The sequence below is a fragment of the Triticum aestivum genome, chromosome 1D, assembly GCF_018294505.1.
Source record: "Triticum aestivum cultivar Chinese Spring chromosome 1D, IWGSC CS RefSeq v2.1, whole genome shotgun sequence".
Classification (NCBI taxonomy): Eukaryota; Viridiplantae; Streptophyta; class Magnoliopsida; order Poales; family Poaceae; genus Triticum; species Triticum aestivum.
The window spans coordinates 446,670,580-446,679,733 of NC_057796.1; the positions used below are offsets into that span (position 1 = coordinate 446,670,580).

The following is a 9,154-nucleotide window of genomic DNA, read 5'->3' on the forward strand; positions in this document are numbered from 1 at the left end:
GATTCGGGTGCCATGGGTTTCGAATTTGGAGTTCGGATGCCGTGGGTTTTGAATTTGGGGCTGGATGCCACGGGTTTCAAATTTGGATTCGGGTGCCATGGGTTTCGAATTTGGAGTTTGGATGCCGTGGATTTCGAATTTGGGGCTGGATGGACGCCCTCCATCCATGGTTCCGTGTTCCACCAGCGATCGTCTCTTCTCTTGGATGGAGATGCGAGGGTGCCATACTGCCATGGGGTTAAGGTGGGTTTAGAGAGAGTGTATTCAGCGAGCGTTCACTCCATCATCTCTACGCGCGCCCCATTCCTTCCTGGCCGTTAGATCAGATCCACCACGTACGGGTCCGGGGATCAACACTGCCACAGCAATAGCTCTAGCGGAGGCCTTGCCTGTCGGCGGCAGGAGGGAGTAGTGCTGCAGCGGATGGGGCCGGCGGCGAAGGCGGTAGCAAATTGGGGCGGCGGCGGCGGTAGTGGACAGCGGCGCGGCGACCAGCACAAGAGGGCGTGAGGGGCCGCGGGCGAGCTGCTGCTCCTCACGCCCTCTTCTGCTGGTCGACGGAGTGAGGGGCAGCGGAAGAGGGCGGCGTCTGCGTGAGGGGCAGCGGCAGAGGGCTGCGTCGGGAAGAGGGTCGGCTGCTCCTTGCCGTAGGTTTTTCAGGATCTATGCAAAGACGGCTTGATGCATTGACGGCTTGATGTGCGTAAATCGTCCAGAAATTATCGTGTGTGTGTGTGTAGCAGCGTTCCCTTGTGAATTGGCGTGCACCTGCAATGTGTAACAGGGCTGTGGCACAGCTTGCATACTAATTGAGGCTTGGGTTGCAAATTTGTGATACAACAGAGGAGAAATGGTGAGGGAGTAAGCGATAATTGCTACGGTCAAGAAGACCAATTGAGTATCAACTAAACAAGCATAAATTTCTGTTTACACTCATGCTCTTAACTCATGGTTTTGTTAATTTTATGAATGGCAGCTTCAAGCCTTGGGGTTAAAGCTTCGAGACCTGTGGAAGTTCCACAATACTGCTCCAGAAAATATCTTGGAGTTTGCCGAAACTTTTGCTTGCATAGATGCTGAATCCGCAAATGAATTGACCAAGGAGAAGTCACTTTCCATGGAACTTATCAGTAAAGTAAGATCTTGGTAGCTTTTTTATGTTTATTCATGCCCAGTTTTATTTTTGGTCATATAAACTTGCTTCTACACCTTGTTCTAAGCTGTTTGAATGTGTTTCATAGGCGCTGTGCCTAGTTTTATTTTTGGTCATATAAACCTGCATTATACACCTTCTTCTAAGGTGTATGAATGTGTTTCATAGGCGCTGTGCCCAGTTTTATTTTTTGTTATATAAACCTGCATTGTACACCTTCTTCTAAGGTGTATGAATGTGTTTCATAGGCGCTGTGCCCAGTTTTATTTTTTGTCGTATAAACTTGCATTGTACACCTTCTTCTAAGGTGTATAAATGTGTTTATAGGCGCTATGCTGTTGCAAGGCCTGATCTGTAGCAAACACTGTTTATTTCTTGCTTTTGTTATTTTTCTGCAATAACTGAATCTTGTGGACCCATGGTTTCATTTATATGGGTCCAGCTGATGATCTGAAAAAAACTTGCATTGTATACAGGCAACTGAAGAGATTAACACCTTGGAGGCTTCTATGGTTGCCAAACAGAAGAAGATGTACTTGGGTAAAAAACAGAAATTGCTGAAATTGCTTGAAGAAACGCACATGGTACCTGCTGACATGAAATTTGATCCCAAGAAAAAAGGTACATGAACATGTTGATGCAATTACTTCTATGGCATATAGATTATGCCCATGATTAATGCCTGTTTCGCAATCCCGGTTCCCTTTTCGCTAAAACAAACCATGATCAGCAAATCTGTTTGGTGCTCCCACTCTGGTTTCCCTATTGCATTGAGCAGGCTGGCCTCAGGCCCAATCCTAAAGCCCAGTTGGCTCAGCTAGGGTTGGAAGACTAGGTTGGGCTGAGCCAAGCTAGGCGTGACGAGATTCGTCCTGGCTGTGAATTGCCTCATTTTTCTTTGTTTTTTCAAACAGAAGTTTCTGCCTGTTTGCAGTGAATGCTGAAATCAACACTGGTCTGCATAGATAATGAATGAGCTGATTTCATTAGTCAAATCAGACTATTCTATCAGAAGGCTAAAATAAAATGGTCTGTCAAACACCTTGTCTTTAGGATTATAGTTTGATGTGATCTCTGTCTCTGTCCTGTTGTTGGTTTGCTGCAAGTTAACTGCTGGTCCAGTTCACCAAGCCTGCATTGGGCTAGTAATTTTGACCCTGTTAACCTGCATACTAGTTTTTTTTGTTAACCTGGTCCTTAGTTCATTGCTATCCATTAAAAAAATTAATCAGGTTATTCTTCAAGTGCCTAATTTTGTATTTTGGCGAGATTCTATTGAGTATTGTTATCTTATATCCAGAAATTTTTAAAGTTCCAATATGTGTTCCAACTGACATATAAACTTGTTAGAACTGCTAATCGTTTCAAATTTCGTGCATATTCAGAGTGTTTAACAGGCAGATCATTGCACATAATGTTGCAGCCGGCGTTTGCTAGGGAGGTTGTAGTATGGGGCAATCGTTGGACGTAAGGGTCGTCGCCATGTAGGTGCTGTGATACAGTAGAAGGGTAGTGGGGAAAGGATGGGAGAATTAGGGAGGTAAAAGAGAAGCAGGGGTAGGGAATACGGTATTTCATTACTTGCCCTCCTTACGAGGATACATCCTTATATAGACCCTTTAGGTCAGTTACTGTTCACTGAAAAGTAATTCCACACACCCTGGATACTTCTGGACTAAGATGGGTCCATGTAAGAGACAACTGGACTCTTAAGATGACACAACATTACTCCCCTTCTCAGAGAAGCAGCTTGTCCTCGAGCTTCATATTTGCTAGAGCTGACTATTCCTACATGTCAGCTGGTCCCCTGTTCTTTCTTGTATAAGCCGGACTAGATGGTAACTGGGACGAAGGTCGAGCTTGGTGTATTTTCTTCTTCATTTGTTTATAGGGTAGTTTCTTCATCTGTTCATAGATATTTTGTGCCTGATCCACTCTGTTTTTATTTTCAGTAGAATCTGATTTCCCCAAGGCAATATCAGATTTGAAGATTATGATTAAACAAGTTAAAGTACAAATTCTTGAAAGAAAAGATATTGTCATGCGAATTGAACTACTCCAGCATGCAGTGAATAATTCACTCTCTGTGAAAACATCTGAAAGTAAGAAATATGTTCTAGTTTATTCAAATTGAAAATAAACCAACCAATCATATGTAATTTTTCTCATATTTTATTTGCTAAACAGGGCTACTTCGATCTTTGAAGAATATGGTCGTCCTTGAAGGAACATTTCTATTTGATGGCAAGGATGTCAAGGTTGTTATAAATGAAATCGAATATGAAATGAAACCAGCTTCAACAAAGCCTGCGCTTCCAGTAAAGAAGAGGATGAGTGCTCGGCTGACTGAGTTGAGGGACAAGGAGCAGTCCAGTCCTGACCTGCCTCCCCCTCCCTATCCTTCACGAGTTCGCGATGGGAATAGGGAACGCAGGAAGGGGGTATGGGGCAAGGAATCCAAGAGGTGAGCATTTGAAATATAGATTGTCTTTTCAGCATAGCACCCTCTGAAAGAGAAACTTGGCATGCTCATATTTCTTGAGTAAAATATTCCTCTTGTTCCTTTTTGTGGCTGATGCATCTTGCATAAATGAATTAAAATACGTCTAGGTACATTCATTTCTCCGACAAGTATTTCCGGACAGAGGGAGTATGTGTTTCCAACAGCCTAAAGAGAGTCCATCCAAGACTAAAATGAAAAATGTCCCATACCGATGTATAATTTCTAGCTCTTCTCCTACAGTCAGATCTGGAACATTTAGATGAAGATGCTTAGGTACAAAGGGCTGCATGGGCTGTGGTAACTTGATCAGAATGATGAAAAACAATAGGTGTCTCAACACTGGAACTAGGATAGTTTCATCATGTCTAATTTTCCGTGGGCATTCAGTATGCCCTGATGGGATTGTTGAGTAGTTGTGCCTACATGGCCACATGGGCAGAAATACAGAGGAAAGCCTGGAAACTGTTGAGGTAGATGCAATAAAGACATGCTAAGTTATTCGAAGTACGGGGATGGGTTTCTTATGCTGTCTGTTTTGAGGTGTTGAAACTAAGCCTAGTGGTTGATGATATTTTTCCTAAGTGAAGTTGTCATTCACATTTGATGGGTCTCTCTCTCAAAGCAGGGCAATCCTTGTCTGAGCTGTACGGTTGAGGTTTCTATACACGTGGTGCTGCACTCCCACTCCACATCACTGCATGCTTGCAGTTGGCTTCCCGATAAGCATCTGACCTTTTAAGTTGCATATGTTGTCAGGTGAAAAGGCTTCATGGACGCCCCGCGCAAGGCCCTTGTCAACAAGTCAAGTTACTCGAGTACCGTCCCGACTCCTCCCTCCCAGGATCACTCGTCTGTCCACGAAGACTGAGCACTTGTAAAGTTGTGTGCTTCAACACGAACTGTCTTCTCATTTGAAGGCAAGACGCCCGTGACCGACAGCAAAATGATAATGTGGCGAGTAGTTTTTGTTGTGCGGACGTACTTTGGTTTGTTGCTTCTGAGGATAGATAGATGCATAGATCTCAGCAGACCATTCCATGCGTACTGTCGCTTTACCTGGGAAAACAGTGGCCTCGGCAGGAACCTTGTAGCCATGAATCGTGTCAAGTTCCCGACTGTTGGCTGTTAGTACAAATGTAGATGGATCTAGGATGCCTGTGTTTTGCTAATGAGTTGCTGGAACGTGCATATTAGAACTGTGTTGCGAGTATCCGTGGCCAGATGATTTGTTTGTCGTGGGAGTAGAGTATCGCCCGGCTGCATTTCGCCCTGTCACCGTGTTCAAAGAATGAGCATGCATGCTCTCATCCAAGGACGTCACGCATTGTTCACTCCAGATCTACAACCTTCAATATGTACCCATTGTTCACTCTTGCATAATACTGTATATAAACATATTTTAGAGTGTAGATTCACTCACTTTGCTTCGTATATAGTCCGCATTGGAATCTTTAAAAAGAACTTATATTTAGGAATTGAGGGAGTAGATTTTTTTCCCCAAGTGATATGACGCTGTCGTGTCGAGCAGGAAGGACGAACGGGGCCCAATACCGCTATTATTTGTGTACTAATAAATGACCTTTTCTAACCAATCCCCTAAAAGGCCATAAGGGAGTAAATATTAGGTTACACTTCCTTACGACGTACCTAGCCGATCCTTTGTTTTTTTTACTATAAACAGTAGGGTAAAACCCCACAGCAACTTCTATTAATATAAAGAAAGTAAAAGATAGAGGTTTCAAAGAAATAACCAATGGGCTTGAGCTAAGCCTGAGAAGGAAACAAAAAAAAAATCCTAGGCTAAGGAAAGAGGAAAAAGAAAAAAGAAAAAGAAAGAAGAAGAAAAGAGAAATAAAAAAGATCTTAACTCTAGCCGATCCCCTAACCGCCATAGTGGAGTAAAAAAATTTACTCCAACTTTCAATATCCCCCAACTCTCAATAACCGACCCTATTGAATTCGGTGGGCCGAGAGGATTATGAGGAAGGTTACGTAATTACTCGTAACAGCTTTTGTAGGTGTAGTATTATTGTAGTTACCGCATCCACAATACACATATGTTCTACCAGAGGCGAACATTATGCGCTTCTCATTGAGAAACTTTTAAAATTAATTAGGTGCCATGTAGCAAAATCCACCCCTCTCCGGCCTGGGAGCTTGATTACGTCAATACAAAGAAAATGCTTTCAAAAATATCACAAAGAAAGTTTATAGACAAGACTAACAATATTATATATTAAGAGTAAAAGGGAATGTTAAAGTTGGGAAAATATTATATATCAAGAGTAAAAAAAAAGGGCATGTTAAAGTTGGGAAAATATTATCAAGAGTCAGAAAAATCACGTACGAGTAAAAAACTTTCACGCAAAAATTTAAAATGAAAAAAGCCTCCACGGGTACTGCTTTTTTTGGGCTCTGGCCTCTCTTTTTTGTGGTCTCTTGGGCCTCTTTTTTTCCTCACTTTCACCTCTTTCTTTTCCCTCTCATTGCCGGCCGGCTGTGTCCACTCCCCCGTGGAGGCAATGCTATGTAGGCAGGCCAGTAGATAAGCAGGGTGCACCATGCCACAGCGGGCGATGTGGGACAATTTACGAAACTACCAGGAGCGGCGCTCTCGCCCGCCCGCATGGCCGGTTCGCTGTTGTAGTTCGTTCATCTGAAACCGCTGAAAGGGCAAATCGTTCCTGTCCTTTGACAATTTCCAGAGAAGGCTGGAGAGTTGGAGACTGTAGGTAACAGAAGAATTAATAAATAGGATAATGCAAACAAATATTTAGATCATGTATGTAGATGATGAAAATAAGACCTTCAGTATCTCCTGAGCTTCTTCGCCTTTTTCCAGATTTCACTAGCATCCAAATGCAAACAAATAAGGGACAAGGGCATTCATACAAGTATTCGCCACAGCATCAGATAAGCAAGGACTAAATTTAGCGCATACATACTGCTGCAGATGAAGAAATAAATTCAGATATTAGTACATTGCTGTACTACCGTCGACAAGTTCATAAATGTCTTTTGACCAGTTCAAGATGTGCTCTTTGAGGAGGAATAACTCACATTCTGCTAGTCTCCATGACAAATAAACACAAACAATCTTTGGCTTTGGGTAACGGAGAACTTCTGCGTCGAAGTGTGGTGGCCACAGTAATTCTTCATTTGGGAAATATTCTTGCCACTTCAACATGTAAGAAGTGAAACATGATGAACTTGAAGAAACGATTAATCTGAAAAATTAGTTGCATATCTTATCAAAGGTTTTGAGTTTTGACCAGTTGAAGAGAAGTACTGTATAAATTCATAAAACTACACAGGTACCTCTTTTCTCTCTGACATAATTTAGTGTTCTCCTGGAACACAAAGATGCAACAATAACAAAAGAACAATCATTTGCAAAAATTTGTCCAGGCTTGCTATCCAACAAACAAGAAGGCGTTTCATTGAGAATGAGCAGGCCCATTAATAATGATTTCCTTTTGTATCTACAATCAAACAGATTTTCCATCTTTGATATTTTCAAATATATGTCATATGGCATGGACCCGCCCATAACAAGATGAAACTCATCACAGGACCAGAGATAGCTCCAACAGTAGGGTGACAGCACAGCAGGTGAAATGAAATACTACCTTGCAACACTGAACAACCTAAAATAGATTCATAGAAGTAGAGAAACATCAGTCACTACTCTTACCAGTTACCACCATATTGACATATTCGAAATCACACTTCAAGGGCAACATTGGGATGCGAGGCATTAAAACCGTTGCTCCAAATTTATAAGTGGATAAAACTGGGTGTATCTAAACCATAGAACCTGAAGCTACACAAATGTTCTTCACGTGCATACAGCACAAGACACTACATTATTCAAGGTACACAATTCAGATCTCGTATTGCAAAAACAGCAATAGATAAATTAAAGAGAACCACGAAGAGACATCACCCCGAATCACCGAGACCACATATGGTACCACCAAATTCCTCAGGTGGCTGCAAAGTCATTCACTTGCCCTCCCTTGCCAGCTTAGTCCACTCGGTGTGGAAAGAACCTGGGCGGTCAATGCGCTCATAGGTGTGTGCTCCAAACAAGTCCCTCTGTGCTTGGATCAGATTCGCTGGCAACCGGTTGCACCTGTAGGTATCAAAGTATGAAAGGCTCGCAGACATCCCTGGGGTGCTAATCCCAGCCTCTACTGCCCGGGCCACAACCCACCGCCATGCGCCCTGCCTCTGCACCATCTCCCTGGCGAACTCCCTGTCGACAATCAAATTGGCCAGCTCAGGGTTCCTGTCATAAGCCTTCTTAATCCTATCAAGAAACCTTGCCCGAATAATGCATCCACCCTTCCAAATCCTTGAAAGCTCGGCAAGGTTAAGATTCCAGCCCTGCTCCACACTCTTGGCTCTTAGCAGATTCATCCCCTGTGCGTAGCTGCAAACCTTGGACGAATAAAGTGCCTGCCTCACCCTGTCCACCAGCACCTTCTTATCGACATTAATCTTCTCCAGAAGCCCAACTGGCATCCCCTCTTCCTCTAGCACACTTGCGGCTGCAACTCGCTCATCCTTGAGCCCCGACAAGTACCTCCCATCCAGCGATGCTGCAATCGTGGGCGCAGCGACTGCAAGCTCCGCCGCCTGCTGCACCGTCCACTTCCCGGTCCCCTTCATCCCGGTCTTGTCAAGAATCTTGTCAACCAGCGCCCCACCGGTGCTCCCTTCCAGTGGATCAGCCACAGTGAATATGTCTGCAGTAATCTCCACCAAGAAGCTCTCCAGCTCTCCCTTGTTCCACTCAGCAAACACATCGGCTATCTCCGAATTTGAGAGGCCGCCAACACGGTGGAGCACGTCATAGGCTTCGGCGATGAGCTGCATATCACCATACTCGATCCCGTTGTGCACCATCTTGACAAAGTTGCCGGCGCCACCGGGCCCGACAAACGTGACGCACGGGCCGTCCTCCGTCTGAGCCGCGGCTTTCTCGAGGATGTCCTTGATGTTGCTGTAGGCCTGGAAGTCGCCGCCGGGCATGAGCGAGGGGCCGTTCCGCGCGCCCTCCTCGCCGCCGGAGACGCCCATGCCGAGGTAGAGTATCCCCCGGGATGCGGCCTGCTCGATGCGGCGCTCCGTGTTCTGGTACCACTCGTTGCCGCCGTCGACGATGGCGTCGCCGGCGTCGAGGTAGGGCGAGAGGGCGTCGATAGTGGCGTCGACGGCGGGGCCGGCCTGGACGAGGAGCACGACGGTGCGGGGGCGCGCGAGGGAGAGCACGAAGTCCCGCGGGTCGCGGTGGCCGAGCACGGGGAGCGCGCCCTCGGCGGCGGCGCGGGAGAGCGTGGAGTCGACCTTGGCGGCGGTGCGGTTGTAGACGGAGATCGGGAAGCCCTTCTCGGCGATGTTGAGCGCGAGGTTCTGGCCCATGGTGGCGAGGCCGGCGAGGCCGATGCGCGGGGGCGGGGACTGCGCCGCGGCGGCCGCTGGCGGCGCTGGCG

General features: G+C 45.6%; 2 protein-coding genes across 5 annotated transcripts in view; one reads left to right on the forward strand and one right to left on the reverse strand.

Annotated features, from left to right (window-relative positions):
* LOC123182793 (uncharacterized) overlaps positions 1-4,856 on the forward strand; it is a 5,571-nt gene extending 715 nt beyond the window's left edge. Inside the window, exons 1-6 of one of the 4 annotated variants that reach the window (XM_044595458.1) lie at positions 7-853; positions 977-1,135; positions 1,630-1,774; positions 3,106-3,255; positions 3,341-3,617; positions 3,764-4,382. In XM_044595458.1, the coding sequence (XP_044451393.1) occupies positions 851-853; positions 977-1,135; positions 1,630-1,774; positions 3,106-3,255; positions 3,341-3,617; positions 3,764-3,851 (822 nt within the window). In that variant the 5' untranslated portion in view covers positions 7-850 and the 3' untranslated portion in view covers positions 3,852-4,382. Of the gene's footprint in view, positions 1-6; positions 854-976; positions 1,136-1,629; positions 1,775-3,105; positions 3,256-3,340; positions 3,618-3,763; positions 4,384-4,412 lie in introns of those variants that run through there. The other 3 variants (XM_044595456.1, XM_044595455.1, XM_044595457.1) reach the window with 3 other exon arrangements.
* A 1,715-nt stretch (positions 4,857-6,571) lies between these two features.
* The window catches only part of LOC123182795 (6-phosphogluconate dehydrogenase, decarboxylating 2, chloroplastic), a 3,069-nt gene continuing 486 nt past the window's right edge, over positions 6,572-9,154 (reverse strand). The window contains exons 2-5 of the mRNA XM_044595459.1: positions 7,666-9,154; positions 7,286-7,303; positions 6,717-6,883; positions 6,572-6,603 (exon numbers count right to left, since the gene is read on the reverse strand). Of these exons, the coding sequence (XP_044451394.1) occupies positions 6,587-6,603; positions 6,717-6,883; positions 7,286-7,303; positions 7,666-9,154 (1,691 nt within the window). The 3' untranslated portion in view covers positions 6,572-6,586. The remainder of the gene's footprint in view (positions 6,604-6,716; positions 6,884-7,285; positions 7,304-7,665) is intronic.